The 17,758-nt window shown below is 36.7% G+C and overlaps 1 protein-coding gene across 2 annotated transcripts in view; it reads left to right on the forward strand.

The window, feature by feature from the left end:
• Positions 1–17,758, forward strand: part of LOC127069216 (titin) — a 126,850-nt gene that overhangs the window by 85,026 nt on the left and 24,066 nt on the right. For both annotated transcript variants that reach the window (XM_051005999.1, XM_051006000.1), the window contains 11 exons: positions 134–238; positions 318–506; positions 588–795; positions 878–947; positions 1,035–1,922; positions 2,035–2,101; positions 2,507–2,560; positions 4,151–13,096; positions 13,819–15,468; positions 16,423–16,740; positions 17,377–17,483. In XM_051005999.1, coding sequence (XP_050861956.1) covers positions 134–238; positions 318–506; positions 588–795; positions 878–947; positions 1,035–1,922; positions 2,035–2,101; positions 2,507–2,560; positions 4,151–13,096; positions 13,819–15,468; positions 16,423–16,740; positions 17,377–17,483 — 12,602 coding nt within the window. The remainder of the gene's footprint in view (positions 1–133; positions 239–317; positions 507–587; positions 796–877; positions 948–1,034; positions 1,923–2,034; positions 2,102–2,506; positions 2,561–4,150; positions 13,097–13,818; positions 15,469–16,422; positions 16,741–17,376; positions 17,484–17,758) is intronic.

Genomic DNA, 17,758 nt, shown 5'->3' on the forward strand with positions numbered 1-17,758 from the left:
TAATCAGATTACTGACATTGGAATCATATCAATCACACGATCATCACAATTACAACCAGGTAAGGAATAAACATTAATAAAAATTATATATGACCTTGAATATTTTCATATAAACAACGTACTTTGATTACAGCCACGCAATCCATACCACGATTTATTCAAGAAATAACAGACGCTTATGTAAATGAAGGAGAAAAAGTTGTGTTCGAATGCATATATTCCGGTAATCCTGCTCCAGGTAATAACTTTATAATCAAAAAATAATTAAAAAAAAAATTCTCATTTTTATTAACAATACAAATCATTTTGAAACGCAGACGTTGTTTGGTACAAAAATGACAAATTGATAATGAATACGGATAATATCAAAGTCCGTATCCTGGACAACGAGAAAAAAACTTCGCTAACTATTTTGAAAGCTAACCGAGAAGACGAAGCTATTTACGTTTGTAAAGCTACAAGTGAAATTGGTCTGACGATAACAAAGGCCAAATTACGCGTGACTGGTAAAGCTTATTGATCGATAGATCTAAAAAATCTATAAAATTCATAATAATCGTGAAAAGTTAATAACGAGTTATTTACAGGCACTGGAAGCGACTGGAGACCGATGTCGGAGGATGAAGCTGAAGAAGTGGTGGAAGTTAAACAGAAGAAAGAAATACACAGAAAGAAGAAACCGGAATTGAAAAAGGCAAAAGAACAGAAAGAAAAAGTCAAGACTGAACGTGTAAAAGTCGATAAGAAAGAGATCGTTAAAGAGCAGCCGATAAGCAAAGAACAGCCTGAAGATAAGTGAGTATAGTATCTTAATAAAAAAATTCTCTAAAACCATTAAATCCTTGATTTCATTATCTTTATATTGTTATTCCTTTAGGAAAATTGCCGATATCGAAGAAACCCAAATACTTGAAAGTGCAACGACTTTCGAAGAGAAGACAAAAGAGGTAATAAAATACATCGTTAAAACAAAACTCGTTACAGATAAGAGGGATTTATTAAACGCGAAATATCATTTTCGCTCTTATATATAGGTTTCTCGGGCTAAGAAAATCGTCCCTATTCAAGAACCCGTGATAATCGAAGCTACGCCTTCGTTGAAGAAGATCGATGACCGGAAACCACGAGAAATGACATCGACTAAAGAAAAAGCAAAGCCGATAATCGAGGAACGTGAAAGTACGGTAGTTTCGGAAATAAGACCAGAAGATGTTGCTACCGATTTCAAAGTGGAGAAAACGGTCGATCGTGCGAGCGAGGTAACGTCAGAGGTATTGGAGACATTATCTGTGTCGGAAGTTCGTACGGAAAGCGATCTTCAAGAGATCAAGCGAACGGAGACGAAGCAAAAGAAAGCGAAGAAGGTGATTGGTCATGGACAGGTGGAAATAACGCAGGTAAAAACCGAAGAAATCGTCGAAGAGAAACCAAAGAAAAAGAAGAAAGGTGAAAAGACAAGAATTCGCGAAGAGATAACGGTGGAAGAAATCCTCGAGAAAGAAAGAGAGCACATTGCGCGAGAAGTTGAGGAGATCCTTGAAGTTCTTCAGGCTAAGGAATTCGGACCCGGTGAAAGTCCTCTACGTGAATTGGCTACCATCGGTTATCTCGTACGACAGGGTGTATCGGTTACAGAAATAAATGAGAGTCTCTACACCACCGACAAGTTTCCAGCCTTGAGAACTCCGGATGCACAAAACGCTTTAGTCCAATTAGTTGAACGCGAAGGTCATGGGCCTCTTATCAGTCAAGTATTAACCGAGGAAACGACTACCGACGAGAGCATTGTAGCTGCAACTATTGGCTTCAGGGCTTTTATGAGAATGATCGAATTGCAACATGCCACGGTGGAGGAGGTCATTACGCACTTCGTACCCGAAGACTTCCGTCCACGTGCTTGGGAAGTCACAGAAGTGGCTGAGGTACGGCTTAGAAAGCCAGGATGATTTCCTTTTTATTTCTTTTTTTTTTTTTTAACGTCCCTATCCTAACATTGAGATCTCTTTTTCGATCATTATAATGAAATGCCTTCAGGTTGAAACCGAGCAACGCGTTATGGAAAGAATCGATGCCGTCCATAAGACAGAAGTCCATATCATGGGTAAGTCGAGATTGCGTGGTGTGTGATATTTTTAACAAACAATTCAAAATTACATCGAACTGTAAATGGCTGTCAACAATTTGATTTTTCCAATTTACTTGAGTGGTGGCTTAGCATAAGCGTTTATTATTTATGAATTCTGTTTAATTATTATTATAATTACGCCAGACCTAGGTGTATTGAATTAAATTAAGCATTAATAATTTTGATATTATAGAGCAATGCTTCCTAACGTGAAAAGAAATATTTGACATTGTTTTTTTTTTTTTATACATTGTACAATATTTATCATCGCTGAATAAACATTATTTTTCATATCTGTGCCATAACTTATCTGCATTTTGTTTGTTTGTTCATTTTCTCTTCCCAAAATGCAACAGCAACGACGAACATTTTTGATTACAGAAAGAAGAGACGAAAGGAAAGCCATTCACGTGCAGGATATTCAAGAAATTAAAGGTTTGATAGAACGAGTTACGATGCATGGGTTAATTAATAATATCTATATTTGATGAATGAATAGATAAATTATTCATTAGTTACACCGTAATTTCTCATTCTTCGTGTAATTGATATCACGACTATTATTACGAATAATCGAAAAGTAATTATAATTATTAAAGTTTGGACGATTATGGTATTAATTTTACTATCGATACATCATATTTTATCCATCATACGTATCTCTTTAAAAAAAAAAAGGAAAAGAAAAGAGAAAAGATGGATTTATTTTTTATGAAATAAAAATAGTAACATTCACGAATCATTTATTAACCAGTTAAACAGAAAATTGCAGCCATTTAACGATATGCTTTCTACGTTTGATCTTTTTATTCTTTCAGATGCATGAAGCTTTACTTGATCGAATCAAAATAGCAGTGCAATTGATTTCTGCTTAAGCCGCTATGCTTTCCACGCGCAGTAACCTCTATATCCACATTTTAATTATCTCCCAAAACCATATCCCCAATCACGCCTCGAGTATTGCAGCTTTAAAATCAGAGCTTCGTCATGCTGAGACATAAATCGATGTAAGTAGTGAATGCAATCGTTAATAATTATCAGTGCTTTTTAGTGATTTTTTTCATGAATTTCTTTAATTCTAAACTTAACTTGCAACGTAATATACTATTATATTACACGCAAGTGTTCCTATAAAAAAACAAAAAAATCCAGAAATATCATTCCGAAGTGATAATTACTCCGAAATTATTACGTATTAAGTTATATATTCACAGCATCTGGTGTGTTTTTTCTATGATAGTATTGATTAAATGAAATAAATAATTAGCGAGCGTTAATAGCAAGGATAATTTGCAAATAACTGTGTAATATATAACATTCATATTATTTCGTTGGTGTCTATGTTGGTTTGACTTCTTTAAGAACTATCATCTTTTCTTTCTACACAATCTTCTATTTCTACACTTACATCACCTGTTTCTCAAGCAACGCATGACACATGCCTGTACATGAATGACACAGCACAATATTCCAAAAATGTCGTAATATCATTGAAAACTAAACTCGGCAATTTCATCAAATTCGAACAAATAATCACAATATTCTTAAATACATAAAAATATATTTCGAAACAAAAAAATACGACATCGTTGGAAGACGATTAAACAGCATAAAACACAAATTACTCATTTTTGTTCGTTTTTACTGTTCGTTGAATTTTTTTTTAGCTCGTGTAGGTTGTATCCCGTTTCGTTGAAGCACGATCTTGTATGAGAAAGATTTATTTTACATGAACCATGTCCACGATATGCTACTATTTGCAAACACATCAATTTATATTATTTATAGAAAAAGATTAGTAATTTTTCCAAAAAAAAAACACAAGTATGACTCATGTAAAATGGATCGAAAGCGTTTTTAGCATAACTATCTGATTCGTCGCATGAAATCTGCAAGAGTGTATATATAGGTAAAAGTAGGCGGAAGGAAGAAGTTACTAAAGCTAGTAAAAAAAAAAAGCAGAAGTAGCGGTAACACTTGAAACACATCGCGTCTTACACAAAAAATCTCACATACTTTCCGCAGAATACGAGGACACACGGCAGGCACACACAACACTACGCAAGCGAAAAGATAGAAAACCAAAGGATCGCATTGAAGATAAACCGCAGGATAGGGATGAGGGGGTTCAGGTAGTAGAAATCGAGGAAATCCAAGAGATTGAAAAGGAGAAGAAGAAAGAGGATATAAAGGACATAGAAGAAGAAATTATTGTCATTGAAAGGGATTCAAAGGGCAGACTGATTCCAAAAGAAGTAGATATTGTGAAAAAAGTAAAAGAGAAAAAAGAGGAAGAGGAAAAAGAGATAGAAGAAAAGGTAATAGAGGAGGAAATAATTCGCAAGCGTAAACAATTGAAAGCAAAGAGACCAGCTACCGGTGAGGACGAAATTCAATTTGAAGAAGTAGAAGAATTCGAAATCAAACGAGATAAATTCATGCCTTCTGTCGTATTAAACGTACCTGGTCAACTTCATGAAGTAGTTCCTTTCAGTCGTACCGTTGAACAAGCTCCTGGTAAACCCAAAGTCGAGAAAGCTCAACTAGCTGTGGATACGGTTAGTGCTCTAACAGAACATCTACAACCTGTACAAGAAAAAGAAATTGATAGCATTGATGTTAAAAAACCAATTGGACAAAAAGCATCAGTTTCAATTTCAACCGTGGAACCTTACTCTATCACGGAAACTAATACTCAGGCTACGGCTAGCGAATTTGTAGATACATTTAAACCAAGTACTTATGCGGCGACTCCAGGCGTTACACCGTCCGAAAGTTTGGTAGTAAGCGAAATATTAACTAACGATGCCGATTTATCTGATCTTACGTTGAGTAAACCAGAAGTTTCGAGAAGAGCCGATACTAGTTTGACGTTACAAGAAGCTGCAACGATTTCTGAAACAATAATTAGTCAGAACGAAGTACCTACGGAAGATTTTATTTCGCCACTCGCGGTGAAAGCCGAGGATAATTTCTTGCCTCAAGTAGGACTTTCCGTCTACGAGGTTCAAGAAGGTTTAGTAGAAGACAAACTCGTACCTATCAAAACTATTCCTACAAAACCTAGGGTGAACGTTACCGCTACCGAACCATTGATCATAGAAGAAGTTTGTGTCGAAGATAAACCTGGAAAATATTATCCAGAACTGATAGTACCTACAGAGGTCGCAACACAATCGGTCATTGCACAGAGGCAAAGAATTACAGAAGAATTACATGCTCCTGAAAAGGAGGGTGAGTATGTGCCAGGTAAATTGCCACCTAGTCAAAAAGCTAAGATCGGTATTTCTTATGACAATGAGACCGCTATCGTTCAGCAAAATCTAATTCAGGAAAGCGAGGGTATTTTTGTTCCCGATCGAAAAGCAGATACTTTCGAAGCAACGGATAAAATCACTTTGTTGGAAGGAGTCACAGTATCTACCGTTGATACACAACAGAGAGAAACAGATCTAAAAGTAGAAGAAAGTAAAACTGTACAAGCGGATCTGAGCATTATCGAAATTACTTCGGCTACGACAGTCGAAACAATTACTTCCGAAAAAGAACAAGATTATCAGCCAGATGAAAAGCCAGCTACTAAACTTGCTGAAACATCAATCTCTACGTTAGAAATTGGTTCTGTCATGAGCACGATGGTACAAGAATCAGAGGGACCATACACTAGCGATCACAAACCGACAGCAATTTTAGCGGAAACTTCGATTAGACCAGAAGAATATTTACAGGTATCTCAAGTTCAAACAGCTGATTACCCATCAGATTTTAAAGATGAGTTAAAATACGTATCGGAAAGTGGCAGCGTATCTGTGGAGTTAATAGAAGCTAAAATGATACACGAGACTCTTGCGCACGATAAGGAATCCAAGTTGGAAGAAGCTGTAAAGCCTGAAGAACGTACAGTTGCAACATCATATGATGCAATGCGGGGCATAGAAGTATTCCAAACCACTTCGGTAGAAAAGGAAACTGATTTGAAGATATTCGAATTACCAGAGTCTCATCGCGGTAAAACTGTACCAACTCATCCAGTTGTATCTCTACAAATTGAGGAAACTCATCCTGAAGGTAACGTAGGTGAAGTTATCAAAGAAGTTCCATCATCGGCAGTAGCTGCAGTTGGCGCAGTAAGCTTGCAGGAAACAGTAGTAAAAGAAACAATTCCGGCTGAAGGATTAACTCCGGTAAAAGAAGACAAAGTTGTTGATATGAAAAAAGCTGAAGTAGCAATCGATGAAATCGAAAGCGTTCATACAACCATGGTCATAACTAGTGAAAAAGAAGCTGAATACACTACAATATCTGATGTCAAAGGCGCATTTGCTACAACAGATTTTATAACACATAACGCTCCTATATCACAGGAAATAAGAACCGAATCCCCTACTAATGAATTCGTTCCACAGGAGAGACCCGCTTCAAGAACAGCTGAAGAATCTCGAATTCCTCTGGAAAGTATTTACGTAGCGATACAAGAAACTGCGGAGAAAGAGGATATTTATAATGCCGATGTAAAACCAGAACAGAAAGTTGCAAATGTAGATTATACTGAAGCGAAAAGTGGATTAAGCATTCTCGAGATCGTTACGCACGATAAAGAGATGACATATGCTCCTATGGAGAAACCTAAGGATTATATCGTTCAAACATCCATAACAGGTCATACCATAGCATCACAATCAGAAACTTTAATACAACAATCCACTGGTTCTATAATTGACGAGACTCCCAAAACAGGAAAGGCAATTCAGCAGCAAGAGACTCTAGAAGAACTGATTGTAACAGAAACGAACATAGCGGAAACAGAAAAACTAAGAGATATAGACGTACGTCCTATCGAACAAAGCGCAGATATAGAATTTTGTACAAGGCCGGATACATTAATGGTTAGTGAAATTACGACCATGTTAAACGAAGAAAAGTTAACGATCGAAGAAGTACCAAAAGAGCGTAAAATAGCTATGAACATCAGCGCCGCGCACGAAGTAGCAGAAATGCAAGAAACTATTATTGCTAGTAACATTAATATTCTTAAGGAAGAAAAACCGAAAGAAGAAAGTGCAACTCAAAAACAAAGTGGGTTAAATATCGTACAACAAACTGAAATATCAGTGTCGGAAAAAGAATCACCATTACAAGTGGACCTGAAACCAGAAAGCAAAAAAGTTGGAGTGACTTTTGAAGAAGGAGAGGGTCTTGAAATCGCCATGATACATCCTGAAGAAAAAGAAGGAGAATTTACTAAGGATTCTAAACCAAAAGGTGTGGAAGCAAACGTAGATATTATCACACAAAATGTGGCATCTAAATTCGAAATAATAAGCGATACTGATTTGTCCCAATTACCGATTGAACCTGCCAAAACCGCACAGTCGCAAACAACCTTTTTACCGTTTGAAACTACCATTTCTGAACAAGTTGAAACCATAGAAAAAGAAGCTCCATTGTCTGAAATTCAACCATCTGATAGAAAAGCTAATCTGGAATTTATAATGGGCGAGAGTGTAATTGTTTCTTCGGTAATTCCTGGAGATAAGGAAAGCACTTTACCCAAAGAAGAAAAGCCAGAATCAAAATCTGTAATGCTCGATATACCCACACACGTGGTAGCTCAAACAAGTGAAACAACTGCTACAGATAACATTGCTGATTTCAAAAAAGAAGAAGTACTTTCTGCTACAGCTACAACAGATCACATTACTTTCCGTAGTTTAATCACGTCGGAAATATCAACCGGTGATTTAGAACAACCTCTTCCAACGTTCATCAAACCAGAGAATAAAAAAGTTAATATTACTTTCGACGAAGATTACGGAGTCAGTATATTAGAAACTATAACATCTGATAAAGAAAAGGATTATACACCGGCAGCACCTATCGAAGGTGAGAAAGCAGTAGCTGCTTTCGATGCTCATAAAGTTGCTCAACAGATAGAAATTACAACAGCCACTCATCCAGGAATTTTAGATATTTCAGCTCTTACTACTGCAGCCGCCAAGGAAGAACATTTACCCTTTGAAAGTATTATTCAGATCGAAACAATTATCTCAGAGACTGAGAAAAAATTTCAAGAAAAACCTGTTATAGGTAATAAAGCGGAAGTAGGAATAAATGAATTATTTTCTGTAACAGAAAGTACAGAAATTGCGGCACACAAAGAAGCTATTCTTGAAATTCCTGAGAAACCAGTCGAAAAGAAGGCTGGTATTCAAATAGTTGGTCATCCAATCGCTGAAAAAGAAGAAATTACTGTAGATCTGAGTGTGGGAAAAGTTGAAGATTCAAAAGCATTATCAGTTATTGCAACACCTTCGAATGTTCCTTTGGAAACAATAGTAACATCAGAGATACAAGCAACTGAATCTGAAGCACCATTCTCCAGAGATAAATTACCTATTCAAGCAACAGCAGATCTAGCTCTAGTAGAGGAAAAAAGTATACAAATATCTACAGTTATTACCGAAGATAAAGAAAGTGAATACAAGCCAGGAGAAATTCCTGAAGTTAGAAAAGCAGGAAAAACTTATGCGGAGGGTCATGCGGTAGCTGAAACGATGATACAAATTGTAGACTATACTACCGCAGAATTAATTAAAGAAAAACTATCTACGTCAACGGTGAAATCGGAACACATACCTTTGATACCGCTAATCGAATCACAACCAACCGTTCAAGAAAGTGAAGATCAATTCTTACCAACATTAATACCAGAAAATAAAACTGCGAACGTAGGTTTAGAATATGATAGAACAAGTGTCACCATATCTCAAGTGACAACCGTTGAAAAAGAATCTATTTATGTGCCTGAAGAACAACCATCGAAGCATTCAGCTTTTCCTGGAATAGATTTAATTCATGGAATCGCAGAAACAACTACGATAACTACTGAAGATTCCATTGGTGAAGTCCATATAAAGAAACCAGATGCAAAAACTGCAATCGCTACACAGGAAATGCAACAAAGTTTATTAATAACTCAGGATATCCCTCAAGATCAAGAAGCACCCTTCGAAGGAAAATTCAAACCAACGCCTCACGAAATTCATACGTCTATAGAAGAAGGTAAACGCGTTACAACTGTTATGGAAGTCAATATATCGGACAAAGAAGATACCCTTACCACTTTTCGAGATAGAAGTCAAGAAGCTATGCCAGTTATTACTACAGGACACGAAGTTGCTGAAAAGATTGAAATTGTAACTGATTTGAGCACAGGTAAATTGGACATAATTAAAGCGCCATCAGCAACCGCTCACATCGAGCAAAAGCCTTACGAAACGATTCAATTGACTGAAGAGATTTTAGGCGAGAAAGAAATAGACAGTGTAGAGAAAGTGCCATTAACATCGACTAAAGCACGTGTTGCTCTAGATGATAATAGATTCATAGCAATCACAGAAACTACTATTACACAAGACGTGGAATCAGAACTTCTTCTGGAAAAGAAGCCTTCAGAAAAAATGGCAATACCTATGTTAGATGCTAAAGAAGTTGCGGAACATCTTGAAGTCAACTTGCGTGAAGGTCTTGGTACATTACCCAAAGCAACTAAACCAGCTGTATCGGAAGCACATTCTACTCAATCTATTTTAGAATCTATAAAGATCAACGAAACAATTCCCCAAGAACAAAGTGCTGTATTTTCAGATAAATTAGAATTCGATAAACATAGTGCGGAAATTGGTTTTGTCGAAGAAAAAAGTATAATAATTGACACTGTATTAACACAAGATAAGGAAGATATCATGACAATACCAGAATATACGCATAGTACTGCACAAGTGAAATTAACGAAAATTGGAATGGATGTTGCTGAAACATCGGAATTGTTAATAGAACAAAGTACTGGTTCTGTGAAACCATTTGAGAAAACTGAAGTGAAAGCCCACTCAAAACAAGATACATTAGAGCCACTAATTATTGAAGATATTCCTAGCGCAGAAAGTGAAGGTTTCTTCGATAAATATCCTAAAACAATTTCTAGTACCGCCAATACCGTATTTGAAGAGGGTCACAGTATTTCGGTTACCGAAGTTACTTCGGCTGAGCTAGAAACATCTTTACAAACAAAAGAACTTGCCTCGTCACAAACAGCTTCTTCTACAGTCATTACAGAACATGGTACGATTGAAACAACGCTCGTAGAATCGCAAGTTAATATTCCTGAAAAAGACATCGATCGAGGTGTGACACCACAAAAAGCAACAGCCCATCATGATACATTTGAAAGTATTATCGTAGAACAGAATTTGGTCGAAGAAAGTGAGAAAACCTTTGAAGGTACTTTTAAACCATCGATGCAAAAAGCAGACATCGATTTCCAACAGATCAAATCTTTGCAGATTTCTGAAATTATTACCGAAGATAAAGAAGATGTGTTTAATGTCGTTCCTAAGCGACAAGAAGTACAAGCTACAACTGAAATTGGACTATTTGAGACGGTACAAAAATCTTTAGTAGAAGGTATGCAAAGTGTAGAAGAGATTCGCAAAGAACAACCAATTTCCTCTCAAGCAAATTTATCACAAATTCCTATCGAAGCTATTATTGAAACGGAAACAACATTAGGTGAACGAGAAGATACATTCGAAGGAAAAGATTTTAAACCAACTGAACAGAAAGGAAAAACTCATTTGGAAGGTTTAAGTACGGTTACAGTTACTGAAATTATTTCCAATGAGACCGAAGAGATTTTGCCTGCATCAACCGTTCCAAAAGAACAACAAGCACTTGCAAACTTGTTAAGTAAAGAGGCTATTGAAACCTTACAGGTTGTAACTATAGGAAGTGCTGAAGACATAACGGAACATATTAAATTCGAAGAAAAACAAACAAAAGTGGAAGTTGAAGAATTGTCAAGTGTATCCGTTTCTGAGATAATCTTAAATGAAACAGAAGATGTATTATTACAGAAAGAAGTTCCAAAGGATCAAACAGCTCACTTAAATATTTCCGGTAGAGAAGTAGCTGAAACAACCGAGGTAATGACTAGCACCGAAACGCAAAATCTAAGTACAAAAGTACCGAAAGAAGAAAAAGGTAAACCTGGTTTGGAGGAATTAACGCCTTTAACTGTATCACAAATAGTTTCAAACGAAGCTGAAATAACTTTGCCTACTGCAGAAATACCTTCGGAAAAGGTCGCTCAATCTAGTTTACTTGGTAGAGATATCGCTGAAACTAGTCAAGTATTTACTATGACAAGCGCCGAGCAGTTAATATCATCCCAAGAGCCTGAAAAGTATAAAGGTAAACCAGGTTTAGAAGAGTTATCTTCATTAACAATATCCCAAATAATATCTCACGAAGTAGAAGAAACAATGCCTAGTCCAGAAGTTCCTACTGAAAGAGAGGCACAAGCAAATATTCTTGGTCGAGATGTAGCCCAAACGATGCAAGTGATGACTGTGTCCACTACAGAACAATTGGTTGAGTCCAAAATACCCGATGAACAAAAAGGATATCCAAGTTTTGAAGAATTATCACCTCTAACCATTTCGCAAATATTATCTAACGAAATGGAAGACGTATTGGCGGTAACAGAAAAACCTGCTAAAAAAACAGCACAACCAAGTTTATTTGGCAGAGATGTGGCAGAAACAAGTCAAGTATTAACCATGACAAATGCAGAAGAATTTTCTAAATTAATTAAGCCTGAAGAACAGAAAGGAAAACCTCAGTTAGAGGAATTGTCTTCTGTATTAGTGTCCCAAGTAGTTTCTCATGAAACTGAAGATGTCTTACCAAGTCCAGAACTGCCACATAAATTTACGGCAATATCTTTATTCTCCGGCAGAGAAGTTGCCGAAACCAGTCAAGTGTTATCCGTAAGTAACGTCGAAGAAATGGAAAAACCTGAAATACCGAAAGAACAGAAAGGTAAACCTTATTTAGAAGAATTAACATCAGTATCCGTTTGTCAAATAATCTCAAATGAATCAGAGGAAATTTTAATAAGTCCAGAAAAACCTGATCAAAAGATAGCAAAACCAAAATTACTTACCAGAGAAGTTGCCGAAAAAACTGAAATTTTAACGCTCTCTAATGTAGAAGAAATGCCAAAACTTGAGAAACCTGAAAGTCAGAAAAGAAAACCGGAAGTAGATGAATTAAGTTCGCTCGTAGTCTCTGAAGTTATTTTCAGTGAAACAGAGAAAACTTTGCCAAACCCAGATGTACCCACGCAACGTAAAGCTTTTCCAAATATGTTAAGTATCGAGGCCGCAGAAATATCTGAAGTATTGACAGTAACAAATGTAGATCAATTAGAGAAGCCAAAACTACCAGAAGAACAAAAAGGTAGACTACAATTAGAGGAACTAAGTTCACTGTCAATATCAGAAGTTGCAACCAACGAAATAGAGAAAGGCCTTCCAACTCCAGAAGAACCAACGAAACAAACTGCTCAACCTAGTTTGTTTGGCATACAAGTTGCTCAAAAATCTCAAGTAATAGCATCGTTAACGACAGAAAGTCTTGCTGAGACGACTATACCAGAGACTAAAACTATAATACCTGAACAGATACCTTATGAAAGTTTCGAAGAGATGCAAATGGTCCCACAGGAAAGTGAACATAATCTTGTTATCGACAAAACCATGTCATTGGCAACAGCTGAGGTTACTTTTCGAACGTCCGAAAGTTTTGAAGTAACTCAAATTATGACAACTGAAAAAGAAAGTAAACAAGAAGTTAAAGAAATGATAAAGGAAGTTAGTGCATTGCCTGATGTTGTGAAAACAGAAGTTGCTGTAAAAACTGAAATTCTTGTTGAAGATACAGCTCCGGAATTTAAAATTATAAAACCAGAAAGTAAAAAAGCACATGAACTTGAGGAACCCAAGAAAAGTATTATTGTCACAGAATTGGAAAATGTTGGAGAATGTGAATCAGTCTTGCTCGAATCCATTATGCCATTTACAAAGGTAGCAAATGTCTCAATTGAAGCTGATCGTCTGAAAAATGTAATAGGTGAGTATTACCATAGTAAATCTATATGACAATTGCTGACCAATGGACGTGACAATATTCAGAAATGACCAATTGAAATGATATCTAACAAATGAACCGGGAAAAGAGTTTTATCTTTAAATAAATTAGAATGTTAATAAATTATTCTGGTGAATAAAAAAGAACTATAACTGTGTAAAATGATAATATTCAATAAAAAATGAAAATAATGCATAGGTATCTAAGTAGCAAGCAATCGTGATAAATAGGTAAGTAGAAAGTACATTATAAATACAGTCAGATGGAGATCAAGAAACGGGGTAAAAATTCACAAACAATCAATACATTTTGATAATCGGTCTGAAAACAAACACTATACAACACAAGTATACAAATGCACCACTAATCACAAATATATATATCATCACAAAAATAACCAATATCATACTCGATTAAACAAGGTATATGACCTTGTTTATATCTGTATACATTATCTGTTCAACAATGTAATACAGATACACATAATGTTCATCGATAGATATTATTTATATCCTTTCCACTTAAATCATTACGTATTGTATCACAGGATAATATAAAAATATAAAATACCACTAAAATTAATCCTGTCAATATCCAACAATGTATCCATGCAGCATAGAAGTCAAACCAAATAAAGTAATCAACAAATTGTCAGTTCCCTACAACATCTTTGTCATATCACACCTGTTCTGTATACATTTCAGAAACAAAAGAAGCACCAGTGCAACATGACACCACAATCACATTATCACACAAAACAAAACACGATATAACACAACCATCGTTTGAATCTGATACTGAGGTGACAGAAGAATACACAACGAAATTTAGGCGTGGCAGCAAGGACGAAGATACTGCAGCTATTAAAACAAAGAAAACAATTATACGAAAGAAAAAGCCATTGGGAAAAGAAGACAATGTTGTCGTTATCGAAGAAGAATTAGAAAATATTAAATCAACCTTACCACAAATACCGAAAAAACAATTTATGTCAATAGAAGAAATAACAGACATTGTAGACGAGGAAGAAATAATACCAACAAAAATAGAAGAAATAGAGGATACTCCACTTGAGGAATACAAAAAACAGGATCAGCAAAGGAAAGTACCCAAACGAAAAGAGAAGAAAGAACACTTCATAGAAGAAGTAACGACAGAAAAACCAATAGAAAAACTGTTTAGGACAGCTACTGAAAGAAAACAAGAAGAGGAAACAATAGAGGAAATAATTCTGACCAAACCAAAAACGAAGAGAGTAAGCGAGACCACTGAAATTGCAAGGGGCATAAAAGTAGCACAAACAATACCAGAAGAAGAAACGAAAGAAATTCCGGAAGAAATAATAGAAGTCGTCGACACTCCAACAAAAAAAGTAATAAAAAAGAAAAAAACTAAGAAGGGACAACATACAGTTATAACACAAGAAACTGTACAAAAAACAGCAGATGAGACAAAGATCATGGAGGATCAGAAGATAATTGAAATTACTGAGACACCATTTAAGAAGGTAATCAAAAAGAAAAAGACACGAATCACTGAGGCTGGTGTACCTGAGGAAGTAGTGGAAGAGATCGTTATTGAAAAACCAAAGGAAGAGCAAGCCAAGCTAATTCTGGAAGAGTTAGCAAGAGCTAAGGAAGAAATGACAGAAGTGATCGAAGTAACAGAAACACCGACTACGAAAATAATAAAACGGAAAAAGAAGCCAACCAAGAAAGGTGAGGCAACTGTGATAACAGAAGAGATTATACAGAAAACTGGAGATGAAGCCAAGATCATGGAGGAACAGCAGATCGTGGAAATTACTGAGACGCCATTGAAGAAGGTAATCAAAAAGAAGAAGACACGAATCACTGAGGCTGGTGTACCTGAGGAAGTAGTCGAAGAGATCGTTATTGAAAAACCAAAGGAAGAGCAAGCCAAGCCAATTCTAGAAGAGTTAGAAAGGGCTAAAGAAGAAAAGCCAGAAGTGATCGAAGTAACAGAAACACCGACTACGAAAATAATAAAACGGAAAAAGAAGCCAACCAAGAAAGGTGAGGCAACTGTGATAACAGAAGAGATTATACAGAAAACTGGAGATGAAGCCAAGATCATGGAGGAACAGCAGATCGTGGAAATTACTGAGACGCCATTGAAGAAGGTAATCAAAAAGAAGAAGACACGAATCACTGAGGCTGGTGTACCTGAGGAAGTAGTCGAAGAGATCGTTATTGAAAAACCAAAGGAAGAGCAAGCCAAGCCAATTCTGGAAGAGTTAGAAAGGGCTGAAGAAGAAAAGCCAGAAGTGATCGAAGTAACAGAAACACCAACAACGAAAATAATAAAAAGGAAAAAGAAACCAACCAAAAAAGGTGAAGCAACTGTGATAACAGAAGAGATTATACAGAAAACTGGAGATGAAGCCAAGATAATGGAGGAACAGCAGATCGAGGAAATTACTGAGACGCCATTGAAGAAGGTAATCAAAAAGAAGAAGACACGAATCACTGAGGCTGGTGTACCTGAGGAAGTAGTCGAAGAGATCGTCATTGAAAAACCAAAGGAAGAGCAAGCCAAGCCAATTCTAGAAGAGTTAGAAAGGGCTAAAGAAGAAAAGCCAGAAGTGATCGAAGTAACAGAAACACCAACAGCGAAAATAATAAAAAGGAAAAAGAGGCCAACCAAAAAAGGTGAAGCAACTGTGATAACAGAAGAGATTATACAGAAAACTGGAGACGAAGCCAAGATAATGGAGGAACAGCAGATCGTGGAAATTACTGAGACGCCATTGAAGAAGGTAATCAAAAAGAAGAAGACACGAATCACTGAGGCTGGTGTACCTGAGGAAGTAGTCGAAGAGATCGTTGTTGAAAAACCAAAAGAAGAGCAAGCCAAGCCAATTCTAGAAGAGTTAGAAAGGGCTAAAGAAGAAAAGCCAGAAGTGATCGAAGTAACAGAAACACCAACAACGAAAATAATAAAAAGGAAAAAGAGGCCAACCAAAAAAGGTGAAGCAACTGTGGTAACAGAAGAGATTATACAGAAAACTGGAGATGAAGCCAAGATAATGGAGGAACAGCAGATCGTGGAAATTACTGAGACGCCATTGAAGAAGGTAATCAAAAAGAAGAAGACACGAATCACTGAGGCTGGTGTACCTGAGGAAGTAGTCGAAGAGATCGTTATTGAAAAGCCAAAGGAAGAGCAAGCGAAGCCAATTCTGGAAGTGTTAGAAAGGGCTAAAGAAGAAAAGCCAGAAGTGATCGAAGTAACAGAAACACCGACTACGAAAATAATAAAACGGAAAAAGAAGCCAACCAAGAAAGGTGAGGCAACTGTGATAACAGAAGAGATTATGCAGAAAACTGGAGATGAAGCCAAGATCATGGAGGAACAGCAGATCGTGGAAATTACTGAGACGCCATTGAAGAAGGTAATCAAAAAGAAGAAGACACGAATCACTGAGGCTGGTGTACCTGAGGAAGTAGTCGAAGAGATCGTTATTGAAAAACCAAAGGAAGAGCAAGCCAAGCCAATTCTAGAAGAGTTAGAAAGGGCTAAAGAAGAAAAGCCAGAAGTGATCGAAGTAACAGAAACACCAACAACGAAAATAATAAAAAGGAAAAAGAGGCCAACCAAAAAAGGTGAAGCAACTGTGGTAACAGAAGAGATTATACAGAAAACTGGAGATGAAGCCAAGATCATGGAGGAACAGCAGATCGTGGAAATTACTGAGACGCCATTGAAGAAGGTAATCAAAAAGAAGAAGACACGAATCACTGAGGCTGGTGTACCTGAGGAAGTAGTCGAAGAGATCGTTATTGAAAAACCAAAGGAAGAGCAAGCCAAGCCAATTCTAGAAGAGTTAGAAAGGGCTAAAGAAGAAAAGCCAGAAGTGATCGAAGTAACAGAAACACCAACAACGAAAATAATAAAAAGGAAAAAGAGGCCAACCAAAAAAGGTGAAGCAACTGTGATAACAGAAGAGATTATACAGAAAACTGGAGATGAAGCCAAGATAATGGAGGAACAGCAGATCGTGGAAATTACTGAGACGCCATTGAAGAAGGTAATCAAAAAGAAGAAGACACGAATCACTGAGGCTGGTGTACCTGAGGAAGTAGTCGAAGAGATCGTTATTGAAAAACCAAAGGAAGAGCAAGCCAAGCCAATTCTAGAAGAGTTAGAAAAGGCTAAAGAAGAAAAGCCAGAAGTGATCGAAGTAACAGAAACACCAACTACGAAAATAATAAAACGGAAAAAGAAGCCAACCAAGAAAGGTGAGGCAACTGTGATAACAGAAGAGATTATACAGAAAACTGGAGATGAAGCCAAGATCATGGAGGAACAGCAGATCGTGGAAATTACTGAGACGCCATTGAAGAAGGTAATCAAAAAGAAGAAGACACGAATCACTGAGGCGGGTGTACCTGAGGAAGTAGTCGAAGAGATCGTTATTGAAAAACCAAAGGAAGAGCAAGCCAAGCCAATTCTAGAAGAGTTAGAAAGGGCTAAAGAAGAAAAGCCAGAAGTGATCGAAGTAACAGAAACACCGACTACGAAAATAATAAAACGGAAAAAGAAGCCAACCAAAAAAGGTGAGGCAACTGTGATAACAGAAGAGATTATACAGAAAACTGGAGATGAAGCCAAGATCATGGA

Source organism: Vespula vulgaris, chromosome 14, assembly GCF_905475345.1.
Source record: "Vespula vulgaris chromosome 14, iyVesVulg1.1, whole genome shotgun sequence".
NCBI classification, from domain to species: domain Eukaryota; kingdom Metazoa; phylum Arthropoda; class Insecta; order Hymenoptera; family Vespidae; genus Vespula; species Vespula vulgaris.